A 22,621-nucleotide genomic window follows, 5' to 3' on the forward strand; every position below is an offset into this window, starting at 1 on the left:
GCTTTGTAAACTACATACCTTCAGCCTCATGTCCTTCTCCCCAAAGAAACCCCTCAGGCAAAAATCACTGGTCTAAAGATCAGCAAATATCTGAAGGGCTGTGGTCACAGGCATTCCCAAAGGAGGAGGCAGACTTGTTCTCTGAGGCTCTGGAAGGCAGAACAAGGACCCTGTGTGTAACAACAGGGAAAAAAGCTGAATGTTTCTTCTTATGATTGTCTCAGAAATGAGACAGGCTGCCTGTGAATTAAAATTGTGAATGGGTTTTCTCAGAATTGCTCGAGCGGCAACCAAGTTGACTTCTTTTCAGATAGCTTTAGGCAGTTTTGTTTTTAATGAAGAAACCCTTTCCAATAAAGTTGTGCACAGACCTAATTGCACACTAGCTCTCTGGTTTATTTGGGTTGGATGGAGTCTCCAAGCCCTGCTACCCCAGGGCTTGCTCTAGAACGGAGCTGTGCAGTTGAAGTTGTCAGGATTAAGATGACTTTTCAGGGCCCTTAGAACTCTAAAATTCTATAATTCTATTTTTTTTTTAATTTTTTTTTTAACATTTTTTTTAATTTTTTTTTTTTTTTTTAATGTTTATTTATTTTTGAGACAGAGAGAGACAGAGCATGAACAGGGGAGGGTCAGAGAGAGGGAGACACAGAATCCGAAACAGGCTCCAGGCTCTGAGCGGTCAGCACAGAGCCCGACGCGGGGCTCGAACTCACGGACCGCGAGATCGTGACCTGAGCCGAAGTTGGCCACTTAACCGACTGAACCACCCAGGCGCCCCTTTTTTAACATTTTTATTGTTGAGAGATAGAGACAGAGTGTGAGCAGGGAAGGGGCAGAGAGAGAGGGAGACACAGAATCTGAAGCAAGTTCCATCCAGGCTCTGGGCTGTCAGCACAGAGCCCGACGTGGGGCTCAAACTCACGAACCGTGAGATCATGACCTGAGCTGAAGTCAGACGCTTAACCGGCTGAGCCACCCAGACACCCCTAAAATTCTATAATTCTAGGAGATTGATCATAAGAACTAAGGTTATTGTCCATCTTAGTTTAGAGATGCTTTCCTAGAAATTGCTTTCTACTGTTATTCTTTCCTTCATTCTAGTTACTTAAGATGGCCCAAGGCCAGAGGGCAGGAACTGAACATTATGAAGAAATTGGAGACTATGATTACAACAACCCTAACGACACCTCCAACTTTTGCCCTGGATTACAGGTAAAGGAGAGAAGAGCTCTGTCCTCTCTTCTAAGCGGAAGAGCCTTCTTTCCTATATGGTGGAAAGCTGCAGGAAATTCTAAATCAGGTGGGGAGTTTGTGGCTGCCTGCCCTGCCCCAGGCATCAGGGAATGAGCAAAGGTGAGGAAACAGCCAAAACCTTGGCCTGCTTTGCCACCAGTCCTACATGCGGAAAGCGAATGATCATAAACCAGTCAATATCTTTAGCCTGTGCAAAGCACTTATCTTGGCTATTTTGGGATTTCAAAGGAAAATACTCTTCCTGCTCTGAGGAGCTAGTATTTCGGCTAGGGAGACAGAGCACATAGACATGTGAAGATGGTGTGATCTGATAGGCAAAAAGTCTATGGGGTAGATTCAGGAGACTAGGCTTCTAGCTCTGATTTTGGTTCTTACATTGCAAACTTATACAAGCTACTCCCCAAATTTAGATCTAGGTTTAGGCTAAATAATCTCAGTATTCCTACTGTGAGTCCACTAATGAGATAGCGAATGTAAATAACAGAAAGGGGGAAAATATTAGGCCTCATCTGTGTCCCTGTAGGGAGAGGGACAAGAACTGCAGAATAGTTTGTTCACCTTACCATCTTACGTGGAGAATTGCGTTGTTACATTTTAGTGAAAATCCAGACCTCTTGAGTGCTTCTCAAACTTTCCGGGTGTTTAAGAATCACCCTAAAAAAGAATCACTGCTAAAAACAAGTCCTAGGTCCCAGCCCAGAGATCTGATCCATCCCTGCTGGCCTTGGTCCAAAAATGAATTTTTCATGGCTCCCGGACAGGAATCCTGTGGCCGGCTGGAGACCCCTGGCGACTCTTGTGCTCACATTGGGTGAGGGATGTGGGTCAGATCTCCAGTGTTTCAAGAATGCTTTCTATAAAATGAAATCTTAAGTTGGCCTGAAGCCAAAGGTGATACTGGCAGTTGTGATTATTGAATTCCTTTTAACTTGCTCTAGAGGTCTTAGTTAACAGCTAGCTTTCCTCTTAGGGTTTATGTATAACAGGAAGATAAGTAGAGGCACCTAGAAGTCCATCGTAGGGTTGACTCACACAATGAATTCTCAGGTGCTCTGCTCTTGATGTGTAAATACAGTCTTTTTCAAGGATACTTCTAAGCCTCTCAGACAGCTTCTGCCAAACTTGAAGAACTGTTTTCTTTCCCAGGCTGCTGACAGTGATTATGAAGAGTCGGATGATTTATTTGTGGGACCAGTTGGGACCTTTGACCTTACATCTTGCCATCCACCTAAAACAACACAAGAGGATGATGATATCCCTGAAGTCCAAGGATTGGACATCACCACTTATGGGGAGTCGAATCTGGTAGCTGAACCTCAGAAGGTAGAGGTGAAAGCCGAGAATTATATTGTTTGCCTGAGATCTATTTAATTTGCCTCCTATATGAGAGTCATATTGGTCTGGGCTTGATTTTTTTTTTTTTTCCCCCTCTATTTTAAGTCGTTGCTCTTTAAGTGGCTGACTCTTAAGTAGGGCTGTGTTGGGAATGAGCTGATGCTAATTAAGTATGTGTAGAATTAGTCATCTCTCCAGAGATTGTGATAAACCATATAACTAGGGGCAAAGTGGTAAAGTATGTGAATGAAGGCTGCAGGCAGGGAAAATCGGTTTCTGTGCTGATTGCGTGAGGCTAGCTATTTGTCTCTGGAAAATCTTGGCCAGATTCAATTTGTATTAAATTATCATGCATTAAGCATCTGTCCCGTACCAAGTGACAGGCTTGGTGATTTCATATATATTTGATTGACCTATGTCTCTTACACTGGGATTCCAGGTTAGTCTTAATGTAGATTATACTTGATCAACAAGAAATTAGATTAAAGGAAGGGACTCTATTTTGGTATATCCAAAGGAAGTTCTAGAACTCCTTGGATTAAACCAAACTAGATTCTTTATTTGAACTCCAGACTTTTGATTTTACAATGGGTTGATGGTAAATGTTTTTTTTTATTTTACTTAGTTTTACTTGGTTATATATCTATTGCAGGTAAATAAAATTGAAATCCATTATGCCAAGACTGCCAAAAAGATGGACATGAAGAAGTTGAAGCAAAGCATGTGGAGTTTGCTGACAGAGTTCTCCAAGCATGCAGACGCGGAGGTAACATGTTCTGCTTACTCTCTAGGTGCCCGGCATGTGGGAGGGGAATAGCTCATGGTTAAGGCTCTAAGATCAGTGGCGTGAATTCAGAAAGCATTCATTCAGAAATACAAAGAAATTTCACACCTCCGAAAGAGAAATGAACCAAGTATATGAACACGCAAGTCACACCAAAGGCGATGCAGATGGTAAACTAATGCATGTGACATTATTCAGCCTTGCTGGTAATCAAAAAATACAGATGAAAGCATTTTAGGCTCCTTTAAAATAGCAACTTTAGCAGTTAAACAATTTTTTCAGTACAGAGTTGAGGAAAAGCTTGGAGCATTTACTCACTGCTGGTGCAATTTAAGTTGATAAATGACCCTTTTGGAAAGCAAATTCTAACATCTCAGGTGCCATAAAATGTTTAAGCCCTTTGATCTAATACTTCTTGATTTGGGAAATATAATCAAAGTAGGAAAATAGTAAAAAACAATTTTGTCAAATTGTCTCTTTCTCCTTCAGAACAAGGTGAAACCTTGACTGACTCTTTCCAACTAAATGTAACTTTCAGTTAACCAGAATCCTTCCATCCTCTCTATTGGACCGCTAATGCTCAGGCAATGTTCTGAGCTTTCCAAACCCAACCCGTTCTCCTATACCTTCTCCTGTTGGCTGAGAAGTGAAAATCATGCTTTGACTGAGGACCCTGAGTTGTGTAGTCCTACATATCAGCTAAGGCTCCAATCATATGCCTAAAACTGAATAGGATGCAAATGTAAGGGAAATGCGCTTTTTACAAAGTAGAAAAGGGGTGGGGTGCCTGGGTAGCTCAGTCGGTTAAGTGTCCAACTTTGGCTCAGGTTATGATCTCACAGCTTATGAGTTTGAGCCCCGCGTCAGGCTCTGTGATGACAGCTCAGTGACCGGAGCCTGCTTTGGATTCTGTGTCTCCCTCTTTCTCTCTCAGAGTGTGTCCGCTCACACTCTGTCTCTGTCTCTCTCTCGAAAATAAATAATAAAACATCTTAAAAAATTAAAAATAAAAAAAGTAGGAAAGGGGTTCTACGTAAACTTTGAGTTTATTTATTTATATATTTATTTTGAAGATTTATTTATTTTTTAAAGGTTTGTTTGTTTGTTTTTAAGCGTTTATTTATTTTTGAAAGAGGAAGACAGAGCACAAGCTGGGAAGGGGCAGAGAGAGAGACACACACAGAAGCAGGCTCCAGGCTGTGAACTGTCAGCACAGAGCCTGCTGCGGGGCTGGAACTCACAGAGATCATGACCTGAGCCAAAGTCGGATGCTTAACTGATTGAGCTACCCAGACACCCCTAAAGATTTATTTTATTTTTAGAGAGACAGCACGCGACCAGGGAGGGGGGGTGGGGGGTAGGAGGGAGAAGGAGAGAGAGAGGGAGGGAGGGAGGGAATATCTTAAGCAGGCTCCATGCTCAGCACAGAGCCCGATGTGGGGCTTGATCCCACAACCCTGGGATCATGACCTGAGCCAAAAGTGAGTTGGACACTCAACTGACTGCGCCACTCAGGCACCCCAAACTTTGAATTTAAACAACTTAGAATACCCTCTACTCCAGGGATTATGGTTAACTAAGAATTTATCCTTTTTTAAAAAGTCTTTTATCACGAAAATACTCAAACATATTTGTAGAGAGAGAATAGTATAGTGAACACCTACTTCTGATAACTATCACTGTTTTATGTATACTGTCACCCATCCTGTCCTGCCTCCCCATCCCACCCACCATGTACACATTCTGAATTATTGTAACACAAATACGAGACATGACATCCTTTGATAACTGCTTGCCGTATGGATTATGGATTCTGTGCTGCCCTTGGCTGCGTTAGGCCAGTTGAAACTATAAATGATCATGGCTTTTGTTGTTTTGTATTTTTTTCCTCAGAGAAAACTAGAAGACTTTTTGCAATTTTTCCTTTACTGGGATTACACTGGCATTGACATCAACATTTACCATCACTTGGTAGTCAGTGTCCTGGTGCAGGGCTAAGGAATGGAGTCCCCTTATGGGTCCCTTTTCTTTAAGATGTAACTTAGAAAATGTGGTTTCATTCAGATGTAGACTTTTTGGAGATACAATCTTTAGGTTTATGTTGCTTTCTCGAAAGTGAACTGGTCCTACATATCGGAGTTGTCAATATCCTTCTTCTGTTAGACAAACCACAGTGAAACTGGAAAAGAAGGGGACATGGGAAAGGTGGCTGATGAGAAGATGCTCAGCAGGCTCACAAAGGATCTGCAGAAGAGGTGCGTGCCAGTGACCGCAGGGCTGACAGACCCTCTGCACACACTCTGCTCTCTTAATACTTGGGGCAGTTTTTCCGTGTCTTCTTTGCATTGTGAAATGAGTTAATAGAGACCAACTTTTAAAAAGGCATTTTTCTGCACCATTGACTGGAATGGGACAAGTGATATTTTATTTCCAAATGAGAAACTAGAAGAACCTGCTTATAAGATGCATCTGAAATATTTCTTTGTTTCTGCTTAGTTTGTTCACTGGACATGTGTATTCATACTTGATGAAAGAGCCTTTGTTCCTAGAACTGCAGTGACCCAGCTGAATACTTGCCTCTTTGTTTTATAGTTTGCCTCCCCTCATGGCTCAGAACCTCTCTATACCTCTGGCCTTTGCCTGTCTCCTACATTTAGCCAATGAAAAGGTAGGTAAATCTGGTAAGCGTGGGAGTATTCTGTGTTCATCGCAACCTGTTTGAGCTCTTAATTAGATCTCTCACGGGCAACCTCATAGGACATCTTAAATACAGTGACTCACGCAGTACTTTCAACCCAGAGGATTAACCATGCACTTAGAAGTGACTTAGAAAAAGGCCACTTGGTGTGATTAGCAATGAAAATAATGAGGAGGACCCAACTGGGGAAATTTTTAGGTGCTGAATTGTGATCTGTCAGTTCCCAACTTTAAAGCATAAAGTGCTTTTGTATTTTTGGGTGTCGGAGGCTTTAAAGGGCAAATCCTGCCGGTGCCAAAGTCAAGACACATGGAGATGTGGTGGAGGACGGAGGGCCAGGTGAGGATGAAAGGAAAATTGATGCAGGGAGAGGATAGTGAGACATGGAGGCCATGGCCAGCAGGGCTGCACCACCAACAATGCCAGGCTCCGCAGTGTGCCACGCCAGCCAGCAGAACTGAGCAGTCGTGGCACAGTCACCAGAAGAGCGGGCAGGGACCCATCTTCCCAAGAGTGTGGTGGCAGCTACCCAGGAGGCAGCCCGGTGAGGCAGCCAGCAACAAGCCCCAACAAGTGGCACTGCGTGAGGCTTTGTACCCTTTGTATCCTTTTGTGTCCTTAGGCAGCCGGTCCCTCACGTAGACTTTGGCTCTTGAAGTAGAGCATCACTAGGGCTGGGCATGTCTCGCTGCTATCGTGCACCACAGCTGTGGATTCTAACCTCCTCCAAGACCGGAACCCTGCCCCAGAGCCGAGAGTGTGGCGCCTGTCTGAACACTGAAGAGTGGTTTGAGAGGATCGATAAGATTGCACTGGAATGCCAGCAAAAATGGGGTGCTGCAGAAGCACCCAGGATTTCCTGTGTGCCAGTGCCTGACCTCTGGCCTCGTAATTAAAATGACGCAATGATCGGCTGTTTCGCAGCTCTGGGCTTGCTTGGACTGACTGCTGGGCCCGAAGGCGAGAGGTTCCCTTGCAGGATGACCCGTGTAGGATAGCCTTCAGCCTATCCACGTGGACCTCCCACTGGGAGTCAGGGACCACTTTTTCTCTTTCGAAGCTCATGACCTCACTGAAGAAGAAGAAAGTGTCCATTTGGCAGAAGCTAGTTTTGAGGCTGGGCGGGGAAGAGATGTGGAAGAGCCAGTGAGCCAGGACAGGTGCTGCGCGTGTGCACCTACGGTGCTGACTGTTGGGCCCGGGCGTTCACTACTGAGGCGTGAACAGAGCAACCCAGCTTAGCTTCTGACGGGAAGAGCTTATACATTAGAGTCACCGTGGTTGATTATTGACCCAGGAACGTTGAACTCACATGGCTGCAGGGTGAAAGGTGGTAAGCAGCAGTGGCTGACTGCAGAGATCATGTGCCCTGTTCAGAAGTCCTGAAGACAAGGCTAGGGGACACACAGCCCCATCCGTGGTTGTGGGAGATGGCAGTGAGAATGGCTCCGTGTGATTCTTGACATGTTCCAACTTATCCAATGTCAGAAGCAAACTACATGAAGAAAGAATAACTAGGAGGAAAAAAAAAAAACAAAAAGATATTATCATCCTGACAAGAAATCCACAAATGGCTCTGAGGAGGATTCCCCATCTGAAGAGGAGGGCACACAAGCCATCCATCTGTCTGACATTCAGAAGTGTGACTGTAAAGCTGTTCTGGGGGAGGCCTGGAACCTCACACCATCTTTACGGACGTAGGTGCTGGTGAACTCTCCCTCTGGGTGTGTTCTCCTAGCACATACAGGCTCCTAAAGCACAGGGTGCCCCCAAAGCTCAGAAACCCTCATCTTGAGTCCAAATTGAGAATGTTACTGATTTCACTCAATTGCACCAGTCTGAGAATCGGTGTTGCCCTGGGCTGTGTGTCTCTGCAGAAGCCTGCCTCTTCCCTGTGAGAGAGCGGCTGTATGGTCTACACTCGGTTCCGAAATAGACCGGGCCGAGGAAACCCTGCTAAAAAGCATCGGTGATTCTGTGGTCTCACTGAGGCACATAATGCTCTGGCTCCAGCACTGCGCCGCTTCCCCCAACAGCAGGGCCGGGATTGTTGTGCTGTGATCGAGTGTGTCTTTAGGGGCCCAGAGCGCTCAGCATTTAAAGGATGGGGAGATGGCACCAGACCAGAAACCCTTGGGCTAAGCGCTGAGGGAGGCCATTGCTGGGTCTTGGCTTTGGGCTGTTTGAGAAGATTTGACTGTAACATTGACCCTGTCAGTTACCATGATAGTCTGCAGGGGTGTGTGGTAACTCAGTTTAGAACCACCAAGAGAAATTTCACAACGCTTAATACCAGAACATGACTCTCTTGTGGCCTTCTTTCTCCCTGTCTTTCACTCCCATCTGGATTCTTCATCAGCCACTCTGGGAATGAGCTCCCCTGAGAAGTGCGACGGGGCGTGGGGTGCAGTGGTGGACGCAGGGTCTCCTCTACCTCTGTGGGCCTGAGTGCCAATATGGTGTGACTGATTACCCAAACCTGAACCGCTTCTGGAACCTGAGTCGTAGAAGTCACACTTCAGGGGGGTATGATTTCAGCTTTCCATCGTTAGCAGTACAGGAAGGTGCACCAGAAAGGGTGGTGTGGTTGCTGAGTGCCAGCACATCGTGCCTGCCTCCAGTGCCAAGTGAGGGGAGGTATGCTTGTGGTGAGCTTAGGAAAGACACGCCTCTGGCAATTGTTTGGTCCTAAAGGAAACAAGTGCCTGGGATTGGTGGGGAATTCATGGGGTGGGAGAGTGGGGGTGTTAGGTGGGGGAAGAGCTGAGAGGTAGGGAAAGGCCTGAGCAGATGGAGCGAGGGGGCTGTCACGGCCGTCCTCAGGGATGAGGTTATGGGGCAGGGAGGGGGAGGGCCTGGACAAGGCCGCACATGGACAGGGTTAACAAGCATGTGTTGTGTCTCCTGGTGGCTTCCCATCCACTTTTCGTTCCTTCCAGAGCAAATAGCTTAGCTCTTGGGCCCGTTACAGAGAGAGGTTGTTGCAGGAACCAGCACCAGGAAGTCTTTTTGCCTTTTTTCCCCCTGCAGTTGGCAAGGATTTGCAATTAGCTTTATTATGCAAATGATATTTGCTATAACATAATTTTCTTACAATCATGGGACTAAGTTCATTCTTTGTAGTCACCACCCTGTTACCTTGATTAGAATCTGTTCATGTGTTTGATCTTCCTTCAGAATCTAAAGCTGGAAGGAACTGAGGACCTTTCCGACATTCTTGTGAGGCAAGGGGATTGAGTTTGCCCGAGAAGAGTTGGCAGAAAGGGGCTCATCGCTTCTTCGGTGACCGGGACGTCCCCACTCTGGGTGCTGCAAGTGCGGCAGGCCTGTGGCCAGGCTGTAGCCCACTACCAAAGTGCCGGGTTTTTTATCTGTTGCTCTTCCCTTCTCTTCCTCACGGTCTGGGAACCAGCACCCTGAAGCTCTTTGATTAAAGTTTCCTGCCCTGTGGTGACCACAGGGAGGAGATGGTGAAGGCACTGCTCTTGATTATGAAAACCTATACCCATGTTTTGAATTCATGTCTAGTTTTTGCCTCCTCAGTTGATCTTTGTTTTTTTCCACACTTTTGTAGAAAATTATTTCCCAGTGGGCACTGGTTGTCTTTAAACAGCTGTCTAAGCCATGTACATAAAATACATCGTCTGTGCACTTACAAATGTATATATGTTATGTCTGCTTAAATAAAATCATTCTGAATCATATGCTTGACAAAATATTTGACTGTCTTCTAGATAAGTTTTAGAGCTGGTGCTTTCCCTTAAGGGGGTTGCAGTCTTGTTAGCTTGATGAGGTACCTGTGTGTCAGTAAAGGCAGGAAACACTTAAGGGCTGAGAAGATTGGTCTTGTAACAGTAGAGGAGAAAGAAACCACTGGCTGGAGGTTCAGATTTCCAGATTGGGTCCATTGGGTCTATGAATTCTGCTGGAGGGTGATGGTGGTAAAAATTGCTAACCTTTGTTTAAGCGGCTACCTCCTGTGGATTACTTCACTCAGCCTTCTTAGCATCTCTGTGAGGAACATAGTTTCATCACTCACTTACAGAGGAGAAATAGGTACTTGAAGGTAAAGGAACCTGCCTAAGGGTAGACAGCTGTCAGAGACTGATCTTGAACTAATGTGCTTCTTAAGAGTCTGTTCTTAGCCACTGGCACTATATGCTGCTCAGATCACAGGCTCTGCCTGTAGACATTGATCCAAGTAATTCTCTCCTTGGCAGGTCCTCCGTCTATCAGAGCACCCTGTCACCACTCACTGGGTAAATAGAGATCTTGGATGTTAGATCAGAAGCAGTGAGGTATTTGACTGGCAATAGCTCTTGATAATAAAGAACTTATTTCTAAGCCAAAAACCACACAAAACACACCCCAGAACGTGCTTCCCAAATCGTGTCCAAAAAATGTTACCGGTTCTGCCACATTGAGAGGGTAGACTTATGAACATGCGTTAGAGGAAAAGGCGGTGATGCTGAGTGAGGATCCCTGTCCTGCTGGGGCTGAAGCCCCCCACGCCTTTCCCCTGCCAGGTGAGCACTGCCTCTCCTGCTCTGCTCTTACTTCTGGGAGCGCAACCAGCCAAGCCTGTACACTCCTCTCTAGTCCTGTTTCCCAGGGATGATTCTGTTCAGTAAAGCAAGGAAGAGCCTGTGTTTGTTCATCTGCACATCAGGTGTACCACATGCACTGCTCATAGCTGACTAGAGAAGCAAAGTGCTCCTCTGGGCTCCAGTCACCAAGCTGCCTCGGATTCTTCCAACAGTGCTGAGTTGATCACATTTTATTCTTTTTGATAAAAATGATTTACCCTCTCTCTCTGCCCCTCCCCCATTCATGCTCTGTCTCTCTCTGTCTCAAAAATAAATAAATGTTAAAAAAAAATTTTTTTAAAAGGGGCGCCTGGGTGGCTCAGTTGGTTGAGCGTCCGACTTCAGCTCAGGTCACGATCGCGCGGTCCATGAGTTCGAGCCCTGTGTCGGGCTCTGGGCTGATGGCTCAGAGCCTGGAGCCTGCTTCGGATTCTGTGTCTCCCTCTCTCTCTGCCCCTCCCCCATTCATGCTCTGTCTCTCTCTGTCTCAAAAATAAAAGTTAAAAAAAATTTTTTAAAAATAAAAATGATTTATGACATGGGGTGCTTGGGTGGCTCAGCGTCCTACTTTGGCTCAGGTCATGATCTTGCGGTTCGTGGGTTCGAGCCCCGCGTTGGGCTCTGTGCTGGCAGCTCGGAGCCTGGAGCTTGCTTTGGATTCTGTGTCTCCCTCTCTCCTTGCCCCTTCCTCACTCATAGGGCCTCTCTCTCAAAAAAAAAAAAAAAAAAAAAAAAAAAAATTCTGAAGGAAAAGGCGATTTCATTTGCATGCCTTTGTAAGATTTCCATATGCACAAAGTCTCAAATCAGAGGAAAAACCTTTGTCAGGTTAAATGGGACAGTACTGCATTTGTGTCTCTGTCATAGGCCACGTGGTACCTCTCTCAGTACCTCTCTCAGTGGGTTGATATCTTAACACTGTTCATTCGAGATTAAGTGTCTCTTCTTGCTTATGATGTCCTTGCACCCTCTCTGCAATGATAATTCAGACTACGAGGAGCTGCGGGGGGGGGGGGGGGGGGCAGGTCGCATTTCCAATGAAGATAAACTTCCTCTGTCCTTTGGGGATGCCTGAACGGAAAGTTTCCTTCTGGAGCTCTGCTAAACAAGCTTTTTTTTTTTTTTTACTTCCCCAGGAAGGAAATAGAACGGTTTCCCAATTTTCCCTGCTTGTCAGGAGGCTCTGGGAGCAAGCTGTTCCAGATCTTCCGAGTCCGAGCGCAGAGTACTTTTTCATAACAGAAATCGTTTCCCTAACATTAGAGATTGTTTTTCCTGGATAAGGATGAGTGGAGTTCATTTACAACCGGGTTTTCCAAAGTGAGATCTGGTCACAGTTCCTTAGGAATTAAAAATCCTGCAGAATCAGAGGAGGAGAAGGAGGCCATTCCCTGGAAGGAAACACTAAGGCATCAGAATGCCCTCCCTCTTCCTGCTGAAGGTGCGATCAGAACACAAAAACAATGGAGGAGAGTCCCCCTGTGGCAGGAGGAAATGCAGCCAGTGTGGAAAAGACACATGAAGCCACCGGGCTGAAATGCTCAGCCTCACCAGTGGGGGTGTCCTGGGCAAAAATACGCGAGAACTACTCCTTTGCCAAAATGGAAGCCCCGTTTGGGAAACCATCCCCTCTTCTTACAGATGAATAAGAACACTGAATTCAGGATATTGCCTTAAATATCTGGGTTGCCTCTGGGTTGCAGTCCCACACTGAATTCAGGATATTGCCTTAAAAGTGTCCCTCTGGGTTGCAGTCCCCTCCTGTAAAATACAGTTTCTGTAAAATAAAGATGGGAGTTGTAACAGGATCTAGTCAGGAGACAGAAACCTAGAACATGAATAAAGAACTTACTATAAAGAACTGTTTGCTAGGTATATAGGGCATCTAAAGTAGCAACTGCTAGAAGCAAACAGTGGCCCCAGGGCTGGGAAAACAAAAGGAGCAAAGGAAAACTTCGAAGAGGGCTCTGCGGAGCAGAAACTGGCCCCTGAGGAAGGGTGCTGCCCAGCTAATGATGGTGTCTAAGGGGGACATGGCGAAGCTGGTGCTGGGTGCTGGAAGATCGGTGGGCCGCTAATGACATGAGGAAGCACCACTGGGTGATGCTCACAGGATCAGGAAGCGGACAGGAAGGAGCGAGTCCTTTTTTCTCCAGCCCTGCAGTCTCATTCAAGTGCCTCCCGTTGGCATAACCTGGCTGGGAGTGGCTGGCAAAGCAGAAATGGGGCTTGCAGAGTGGCACAGAATAGAGGGTGGGTTGGAGCTGAGGGACTGATGAGGGAGCGTGGGGGGCAAGCTGAGGGCAAAATACAAGCTAACAGCACCCCCATCACAGGTGGAATGTGTGTGATAGTCCTCGGACACGCCTGGTTACCCAAGAACAAAGGAACGGGGTTTAAGCGCTTGCCATGATGATGTGGGAAACTAAGGCAAATGTAAAATTAAATTTCCTTACTGCCTGTAGCCCATTGACAAGTCCTTAGGACCAGCAGAGTGACGTTCTCTAGGAACTCAGCTGCCTCGATGATGACACTATGCTAGGGGCAAAAGAGAACCTTGGCTTAACATTATCCCAACCTTGAGGATCCTGTTAAGTCTACTTCCTTTATCTCAACTGCCCCAAGATATATGCTGGCAATCATCCTCCAAGCTTATGGCCTCCCCATATACATCTGAAGGGTCTTATGCCTGAGGTTTTACTAAAAGGTAATAAATGGTGTTTCCCTAGCAACAGCTAGCCCCTCAAGGTCCTGGAAACCTTGCTTCCCAAATACCTTAGAGACTTACTCTATCCCTGACCCCCTCCCAACCTGAGGGTATATAATGAGTTATCCGTCACAACCCCATGCAGCTCTTCCTGCCCATAGGTCCTGTCCCTGTGCTTTAATAAAGTCACCTCTTTGCACCAAGGATGTCTTCGAGAATTCTCTCTTGGCCGTCAGCTCCGGGTCACCCCACTGTCACCCCCAGACTTCATCAGGATGATTACCTCAGAGCTGGCAAGGGTAGGTCTCATCTCTAAGGATTCTAGAATCCTTCCTTCATGCTTCTCTTTGAAATAGGCTTTATTTATATTTGTTCACCTATTTCGGTGAGATACTGGTAAATGTTCAACTGACCCTGAAGGTGAAGCCCAGGGAGGCCTTGAGGAAGAGGTGGCGGCCGTCTGCCTTGAAGGGTTGAGACCTGCCACAGGTGTTCCAGGCTGACAAGGGACGCAGGGATGTGGAATGAGGGGTGTGCGGTGTGGCAGGTGCTACTGAGACTGAAGGATAAAACAGAAGCAATGTCCCCGAATTGGAGTAAAAATGCCAACGGCTGGAAAAGAATGGAGAGGACTTAGGAGGGTCGCTAGGTATGTCCCACACATGACAATTTGGGGGCCCAGAAAGAACAGAGAAAATCTTTTTTTTTTTTTATAATTTATTTTTATTTTTTTCAGACAGAGAGAGACAGAGAATGAGCAGGGGAGGGGCAGAGAGAGAGGGAGATACAGAATCCGAAGCAGGCTCCAGGCTCTGAGCTGTCAGCACAGAGCCCGAAGCAGGGCTCGAACTCACGAACGGTGAGGTCATGACCTGAGCCAAAGTCGGTCGCCCAACCGATGGAGCCACCCAGGCGCCCCATGGGTCATACAATGTTTAAAAGACAACAGAACAACCCTCACACGTACCCCTTTCCAAGAAGCTGTACTGGTCCACACCAAGACCCTGCTAGGTGCCCAAGTGTCCTGAACCCCGTGCTTCCAGGCCTCCTTTGTGGCCTCGCCCACTCACTGCCTGGCGTGGCCCCATAGATGCTCAGGGGAGTCGAGGCCAGCCTCTGATGCAGACATTCTGCTTTGACCTTCTGATGCTCCATCTATTGGGACCAAATTGCCCTTTCTTTGCACAGTGGGGTATGGTGTTTGCTACTCATTTTCTTAAAACTGAGCAATACGTTGTTTAGAGATCCTACGTAACTAGTAAGACTACGAAGAAAAGCAAGAGAATGGCTAATATAAAAGTCAGGGAAGGGTTTACCTCTGGTGGAGAGAGGGGGAGAGGAGCACATGGAGAGGAGCCCCAAGCGGCTTCTGAGGTACCAGTGTGATGGGGCACACTGGTATGCTTTCGTTGCCCATCTCCTCGGCACATGGGTCTCTGGCAGGAATCAGCATTCCAAGCCTTCTTCACTCAGCCTGCCCTCCGCTGCTGGTGTCTGTCCCTGGGAAGAGCTTGCACTTGGCGATCCTCCTCATCCTGGGCCCAGTCACAAGCGCCTGGCAAGTACTGCGTCCGTGCTGAAGGCCACGGTGCTTCAGGAAAAAGTGACTGGGGCTTGGGATCTGGCTTTAGTCCCAACCAGCAGTCCGGGGCTTGGAGAGATTAATGGGCACGGACTTAGAGCTGCCAAGATGAAAGAAAATCAGTGCCCAGAGAGGAAGATGGGCAAGAATGCAGCAACATGCAGTGCAGGTATGTTCTGTGTCTCCCTTTATCCCTCTCATTCATTCATTCATTCATTTTTTTTCATTCATTCATTTTTAAGTTTATGTAAGTAATCTCTACACGAGGCGTGGGGCTTGGATTCACAACCCTGAGATCAAGAGCTGCGTGCTCTTCTGACTGAGCCAGCCAGGCCTCCCCGTGCTTTCTTTTAAAAGAAACTTCTGCTCTGCAATGGGAATTGGAGGGAATGGGATGGTACGGAAGGGAAGGGAAAGCCTAGCAGAGGTACTGCCCAGTACAAGCAGGAGAGTCAGCTTTGCTACACGAGTCTGTCCTCCATCTGTGGCAGAAGCCAGTCCTCAAAACTGCAGGCCACCGGCCGCCTCGTTAGGAATGGTTCCATCACAGAACCAGTATGAGCCACACCTTGACATATGACGACTGCCTATGTTTATATATAGTTAGGACACCATTTCATTTCTGAACAAGCAACCTGTGCATCACATGAGTTCTCAGGAAGCCCTGCAAATAAGTCACACGCTTGGCCTGACAATGTGGCCCCAAACACAGAACATTCTGGCACAGCCACCCAACCTACAACCGTGCTACTGGATGCACCTGATCCTGGCAAACTGTTATCTTCTTTGTGGGGGGGGGGTGGGTAGAGTCTAGGAAAGAGCCAACAGTCATTCGGAACCAAGTTAGCTGTGTGGCAGGGCCATCAGGTAAGACCATTTATAGTAAAGCAAGGATATGACAAAAAAAAAAAAAAAAAAATGAGACCATTCGCCTGTGTTCGAGTCACAAACTGCCTCCAAACACAAAGTACTTCATAAATGCTTTTGAGAAATGCAGCTGTGTTGGACAACACTTGATCCTTTCTACTTCCTGGTGGAGTTCTAGGTGCCCAGCAAGCCTACGGTAGGTAAGACGATCTCCGTTCCACAAGTGATGCCTAAGATTGCACAGCTGGTAAGGGGGGATGCTGGGATTTGAACCCCAGCAGTCTGACACAAGAGTCCATGCTTTTAATCACCACATCAAACTGCCTCTTGGTTAATGCCAGGGCATTGCTTCCTAAGGTGAAGACCTGGAAAGGCAGCTGATCCCGTTGAGAAACATACACCAGATAAATTAATTAGAAAATAAATTATGTCACTACATGGTTAAATCTTACGTGCACGTGCATATAATATCTGACTTGTTGCTGATACAGCCCTGGAACCTAGCGTGGTGAATGGCACATAGGACACAATAAAATTTTGCTGAATGAAGAAGTGAATGAATGGAGTAGTTCAAAAGTGTGCGTTACTGGGTTACTGTTCTAGGCACACGGGATTTACTGAATCCCTTCTCCACATAGGACGCTGTGTTTACTGGAGTCGTTTAATTTAGCCTCACTCAAACCCTATAATGTGAATGTTCAATCCTGGGTCAGGAGGCATTTCACTACCTAATACGCAAGTTACCGGGAGCTTTTGGGCAACCCAGCACTCCTCTTTCCCAACCCAAGAGTTCAGGCAACCTAACAGCCTCCTGGATATACCAATCACCCAGTGCCTTTGAATTTCACTCGCATTTCTAACATTTCATTACCCCTGCCGGTGGAACCCCCATCAGGCACACCTAACCTCTTGCTCTGCCTTCTTCGATGGCCTCCCAGCTCTACTCCCTGTCTCTGGTCTCCCCTACATCCCACTCTCCCACCTACACATTGCCTAGTACTGTGAGAATGACCTTCCTCATACCCAGCTCTGTGAGGAAGCCCCTGTGCAGAGGATCTGGAATGAGACAGGCTGGCTTTGAGGCAGGTGAGGCCAGGCAAGTCAGTTATCTTCCCTGGGCCTCGATTTCTTCATTGGTAAAATGGGGGAAATAAATATATCTAATAGGGCTGTATGGGGATTAAATGAGACCACGTATGCTAAAGTGGCACTTTACAAGTGCTTGCCACATGATACACGGTAGGGGTTTTTTTGTTTTTTTGGTTTTTTTTTTTTTTTTTTTTTTTTTTTGCTTAATCTAAATGTTAGTCTCTCTAATCAAACACCTGCTATACAGATGTAAAAACAAACTTAACCCTCCCGAACCAGAAATCTGTATGGCTTCCTATTGTCTCCAAGAATAAAGAAAAAGCTCTTTACAATGGCATTATTTTTTCAAGAGATTCTGCATTATATCTATCCAAATTATTACACTGTTTCATTCCTCACATTTGGACTTCATTCATCTGAATTGTTCTTAACAGTTCCTAGAATATATCCCTGTCTTCCTACCTTCCTACTTTTGCTGCTTCTGTATGCCCTTGAAATCTCCCCCACTCCCTGCCTCTACTGAAATCCTAGCGGTCCTTTACAGCTGCAAATTCTCGCTCATTCTCTCCAATCAGAAGGGACTTCTCTGATTTCTCACAACGCCCCCTTGTGACACTGACTGCAGTCAGTTTTTTTTTTTTTTTTCCTTTTTTCTTTTTTTCTTCTGAAATGGAAGTTTATTGGATACACTGCAAGGGAGCAGTGGGCAGGAGAGCAAAGGAGAGACTGTTTGCCAGGAGGCAGTGTTGAGGGGGCTTTAGTTAAGGGGGGGAAAGGTGAGGAGGTATGGGAGCATATGGACTTTTCCTTTTCTGGTACCTTACGCTAGGCTTTTTAATTACCGGTACAGTTACCGGTACATTTCCTTTGTCCTGCAAGACTATGTAACTTCTCAAAGGTTCTAACTGCATCATTTTTCTCTGAGTCCCTAAAAGTGCTCACAAAGTTTAATGCACACGTAATATTTGAGAGGTTAACTAAATGAAATAACCGATCTTAAGGTACAGAAATGCAGGGCCCAGGAGCCCGGGTAACCCCGTGTCCAGGCCTGGCGCTAGGGAGTAGTGAATTCTGAATCTCTGCAGAGAGGCAGCACAGTGGGGCACATATAGACTGGAAGACAGTTAAAGCTGAGCCCAATCTGGGGCGCCTGGGTGGCTCAGTCGGTTGAGCGTCCGACTTCAGCTCAGGTCACGATCTCACGGTTTGTGAGTTCGAGCCCCGCGTCGGGCTCTGGGCTGATGGCTCAGAGCCTGGAGCTTGCTTCCGATTCTGTGTCTCCCTGTCTCTCTGTCCCTCCCCCGTTCATGCTCTGTCTCTCTCTGTCTCAAAAATAAATAAACGTTAAAAAAAATATATTTAAAGCTGAGCCCAATTTGGTAACGAACATCCCCCACAAGGGTCTGTGCATGTCAGGGTGCTCCTGGGTCCTTCAGCTTTCTGGGGATAATCCTGTTAAAAATTTTTTTTTTTTTTAATTTTTTTTTTTCAACTTTTTTAAATTTATTTTTGGGACAGAGAGAGACAGAGCATGAACCGGGGAGGGGCAGAGAGAGAGGGAGACACAGAATCGGAAACAGGCTCCAGGCTCCGAGCCATCAGCCCAGAGCCTGACGCGGGGCTCGAACTCACGGACCGCGAGATCGTGACCTGGCTGAAGTCGGACGCTTAACCGACTGCGCCACCCAGGCGCCCCAAAAATTTTTTTTAAAAAACATCTTCACTGAGGGGTGCCTGGGTGGCTCAATTGGTTGAGTGTCTGACTTCGGCTCAGGTCATGATCTCGCAGTAGGTGAGTTTGAGCCCTGCGTTGGGCTCTGTGCTGACAACTCAGAGCCCGGAGTTTGCTTCAGATTCTGTGTCTCTCTTTCTCTCTGCCCCCCCCCCCCCCACTCAAATAAATGTTAAAACAAACAAACAGACAGACACCTTCACTGAGGGGCACCTGGGTGGCTCAGTCCGTTAAGCATCTAACTCTTGGTTTTGGCTCAGGTCATGATCTCATGGTTCATGAGTTCAAGCCCCGCATCAGGCTTCTTGAGGATGGTGTGGAATCTGCTTGGGATTCTCTCTCTCCTTCTCTCTCTCTGCCTCTCCCCTGCTCACTCTGTCTCTCAAAATAAATAAAAACTTAAAAAATGCAAAGCAGAATCCTTGAAATAGCAGCTTCTTTTGTGTCAGGTGGGTGACCCACAGGATGGCCATAGAACAAAAGTCAGTCTTCAGGATTCAGATTTAAATAACCTTCAGTAAGCCCTCACCTTGATACATTCACTGGTGCTTTTAAACACACTACCTGATTGGGGCGCCTGGGTGGCTCAGTCGGTTAAGCGGCCGACTTCGGATCTCGCGGTCCGTGAGTTCAAGCCCCGCGTCGGGCTCTGTGCGGACAGCTCAGAGCCTGGAGCCTGTTTCAGATTCTGTGTCTCCCTCTCTCTGACCCTCCCCTTTCATGCTCTGTCTCTCTCTGTCTCAAAAATAAATAAACGTTAAAAAAATTAAACAAACAAACAAAAAAAAACCCACACTACCTGATTTAATCACAACACTCATATGAGGAAAGTTTAATTGCCTCAATTTTAAAGATGACAAAATGAGGCTCACCCAGACAGACCAGGTAGCTACCTCAAAGTCACAATGCCACTGAGGAGCAGAGCTGCAGCAAGGACTTGACTGTCCCCTGGAAGTTAGACAAACAAAAATGTGGGCAGGGCTGCAAGCTACGTGCAGAGCGGGGGGGAGGGGGGGGGCATGCGTATCCTCTAAGGACAGCAAGTTGCTGACTAGCACTGGGCATGCAGGCCATGTAGGAATGTGGGTCTCATGTGGCCAGTATTCTGATTTCTCCATAGATGTTAAAAACCCAGATTTTTCGTGAACTATCCCAGTTTTTAAGTAAGGAGCCAACAGAGCCAAACAAAAAACCCCTGCAGGGCAAATTTGGCCCAGGACACTGTTATAGAGGATGAATGCCTTTTGCTTAATACTCATCTTCCCTTTCATTTCTCTTTCAAAAGCAAACAGACTCTAAGTGAGATAACCATTCAGTTATTAGTTGCCATTCCACAGGCGAAAATTAGTTCATTGTGGGTAGGAAGGCAGGAGTGCCTCCTGGCCCTGGGGCTTTGCCCTTGAGGAAGGAATTAAGTCACTGACTTCAAGGAGCTGTTCCTACCAAAAGGGCAGCTACCTTCACAATGTCCCTTGGGCTCTGCAAAAGAATGAGACAAGCATTTAGGAGCAAATAGAAGGCCCCAGCAGATCCAGGAGGGTCTTGTAGGCATGCAAGGGTTTTAGGTGGGATGGGTGGGGGACAATTCTTCCAATCGCTAAAAACATAATTGAAATCCAAAGGGAAGATACCAGTAATTCACACGCACGCGCACACACACAATTTTTTTTTTTTAACGTTTATTATTGAGAGACAGAGCGTGAGTAGGGGAGGAGCAGAGAGAGAGGGAGACGCAGAATGTGAAGCAGGCTCCAGGCTCTGAGCTGTCAGCACAGAGCCCGACGCGGGGCTTGAACTCACACGAGCTGTGAGATCATGACCTCAGCCGAAGTCAGACTCTTAACTGACTGAGCCACCCAGACGCCACAGACACACACTCTTAAACCGTTCGCTGGGTGCTTCAGTTTCCTCAACCGGAAAAGGAGCTAATTAGGCCCTTCTTGCCAGTACGGCTTACAAGAGAGTGGCTAGAGTCAGGAAGAAGTGCGTGGAAAAGTTCTTGGGTTAGGCAGGTGTAGGTTTCGCGGTGATGTGAAGAGGCCGAAGGCCGCAGCCCGAGGCCGGAAGCCTACGGTGGGGGGGGGGGGGGTGAAGTGTCTTAAGTCCCAAGGGGTGGCTGGAACCGGAGTCTAGGGGTACCGGGATTCGCCGCCCCGATTGCTCCGGCCACGCCCAGAAGGCCGCGCGGGTGAGCGACACACTCTCTCCGGAGACACGCCCCACCCATACTTCCGGCGCGCGACCCGGAAGCGGAAAGGAGCCCGTCTCAGTGCCTGTCCTGTGCGTCAGTCCTGCGTCGCTGGGGCCGGGCGGGAGAGGAGAGCGACGGCGTTTCGTGAAGTGCGGTGAGGGGAGCTGAGCACTGAGACCCCCCGGCAGCCGCGGCCATGGCGGATGTGACCGCCCGTAGCCTGCAGTACGAGTACAAGGCGGTGCGTGTGGGCTCGGGGGAGGGCCCGGGCTAGGGAGCCCAGTGGGGAGCGGGAGGCAAGTCAGAAGGCCTGCAGGTGAACCACGAAAGCGGAGAGGAAATCAGACCCGGGCTGAGGTGGGGGGTACAGGATGACACGAATAGCCCCACTAGGGTCTAGGGCGGGTGTTATGGGCTAAGAATTCCGCTAGGAGTGTTTGCTCCCTGTCCCCTCAGCGCTATACCCGCCCCCGTTTATTTCCCCCACCCAGCGAACCCAACGCTTTTCCCAGAGGTGGATTATTAACGGGCAGTGTTAGGCACAAGGGTCGTTCCACTCATTTGATCGCTCTTTCCTCCCGCGCAGTCACATGGCGCTCTTTCATCTTAAGGAAAACCTCTTATTCCCACTGTCCGTGTCGGCACTCATTTGCTCCAGTTCTTACTAATTTTGATATCATCAAAATTGTATTCCTGTGATACAACAAGTGGCCTTACTGGTGGCAGAGCTTTGATAGTGTTTTGATGTTTTCAGAACTCGAATCTTGTCCTCCAAGCTGACCGCTCTCTCATTGACCGGACCCGGCGGGATGAACCCACAGGAGAGGTGCTGTCCCTGGTTGGGAAGCTGGAGGGCACCCGGATGGGAGATAAAGCTCAACGGACCAAACCACAGATGCAGGAGGAAAGAAGAGCCAAGTGAGTACCAGGGAGAAAATGATTTTTTTTTTCAGATCCAGAGTCCATCTTTGCTTGAGCATTTGACCAACTTTTTTGCTGAAATGTTTGGTGCAAGATGAGACACGGGGGGCAATCAAACAACTTAGTGAAGGTAAAAATGGAACGTGAGGGGCGCCTGGGTGGCTCAGTCGGTTAAGCGGCCGACTTCGGCTCAGGTCACGATCTCAAGGTCCGTGAGTTCGAGCCCCGCGTCGGGCTCTGTGCTGACAGCTCAGAGCCTGGAGCCTGTTTCAGATTCTGTGTCTCCCTCTCTCTGACCCTCCCCCGTTCATGCTCTGTCTCTCTCTGTCTCAAAAATAAATAAACGTTAAAAAAAAAAAATTAAAAAAAATAAATGGAACGTGAGACTTAAAAGGGTCTTTGGCCTCAATCAGCATACCTGAAGTGAGAAAACTTTTAGATCTTTTTCTAACGTATGTGTTTCTGGTCCATAGAGGGATCTTAATTTTCTCCACGATATTTTCAGGACCCTTGCTGTTCTCTGTCTCAGTAACTCCTTTTCTTCCATTATGAACTTCCCACCCTTACTTCTTTCTTTTGCTGTTGACCACTTCCTACTTTTGTCGTTATAGATTAACGCTCAAGCATCCATAGTAAGAAAGACAGGTTTTTTGTTTCGTTTTGGGTTTTGTTGTGTGTGTTTTTGTTTTTTGTTTCTTTTTTTAACTTCTGAGGGGATATATATATATATAGAGAGAGAGAGAGAGACAGAGTGAGCATGTGCATGTGTGTGCGCAAGCGGGGGAAGAGCAGAGAGAATGGGAGACAGGATCTGAAGTGGGCTGTCCACTGATAGCATAGAGCCTGACGTGGGGCTCAAACTCACAAACTGC

The 22,621-nt window shown here is 47.2% G+C and overlaps 2 protein-coding genes across 3 annotated transcripts in view; both read left to right on the forward strand.

Moving 5' to 3' along the window:
• Positions 1 to 9,778, forward strand: part of NCAPH (non-SMC condensin I complex subunit H) — a 33,409-nt gene extending 23,631 nt beyond the window's left edge. The window contains exons 13-18 of one of the 2 annotated variants that reach the window (XM_060653794.2): positions 1,105 to 1,215; positions 2,404 to 2,586; positions 3,245 to 3,358; positions 5,540 to 5,631; positions 5,969 to 6,044; positions 9,252 to 9,778. In XM_060653794.2, the coding sequence (XP_060509777.1) occupies positions 1,105 to 1,215; positions 2,404 to 2,586; positions 3,245 to 3,358; positions 5,540 to 5,631; positions 5,969 to 6,044; positions 9,252 to 9,311 (636 nt within the window). In that variant the 3' untranslated portion in view covers positions 9,312 to 9,778. The remainder of the gene's footprint in view (positions 1 to 1,104; positions 1,216 to 2,403; positions 2,587 to 3,244; positions 3,359 to 5,539; positions 5,632 to 5,968; positions 6,045 to 9,251) is intronic. The other variant, XM_060653800.2, reaches the window with a different exon arrangement.
• Positions 9,779 to 20,898: 11,120 nt separating this feature from the next.
• SNRNP200 (small nuclear ribonucleoprotein U5 subunit 200) overlaps positions 20,899 to 22,621 on the forward strand; it is a 28,765-nt gene continuing 27,042 nt past the window's right edge. The window contains exons 1-2 of the mRNA XM_060653857.3: positions 20,899 to 21,069; positions 21,583 to 21,746. Coding sequence (XP_060509840.1) covers positions 21,025 to 21,069; positions 21,583 to 21,746 — 209 coding nt within the window. The 5' untranslated portion in view covers positions 20,899 to 21,024. The remainder of the gene's footprint in view (positions 21,070 to 21,582; positions 21,747 to 22,621) is intronic.

This window comes from Panthera onca, chromosome A3 (genome assembly GCF_046562875.1).
Source record: "Panthera onca isolate mPanOnc1 chromosome A3, mPanOnc1 haplotype 2, whole genome shotgun sequence".
Classification (NCBI taxonomy): Eukaryota; Metazoa; Chordata; class Mammalia; order Carnivora; family Felidae; genus Panthera; species Panthera onca.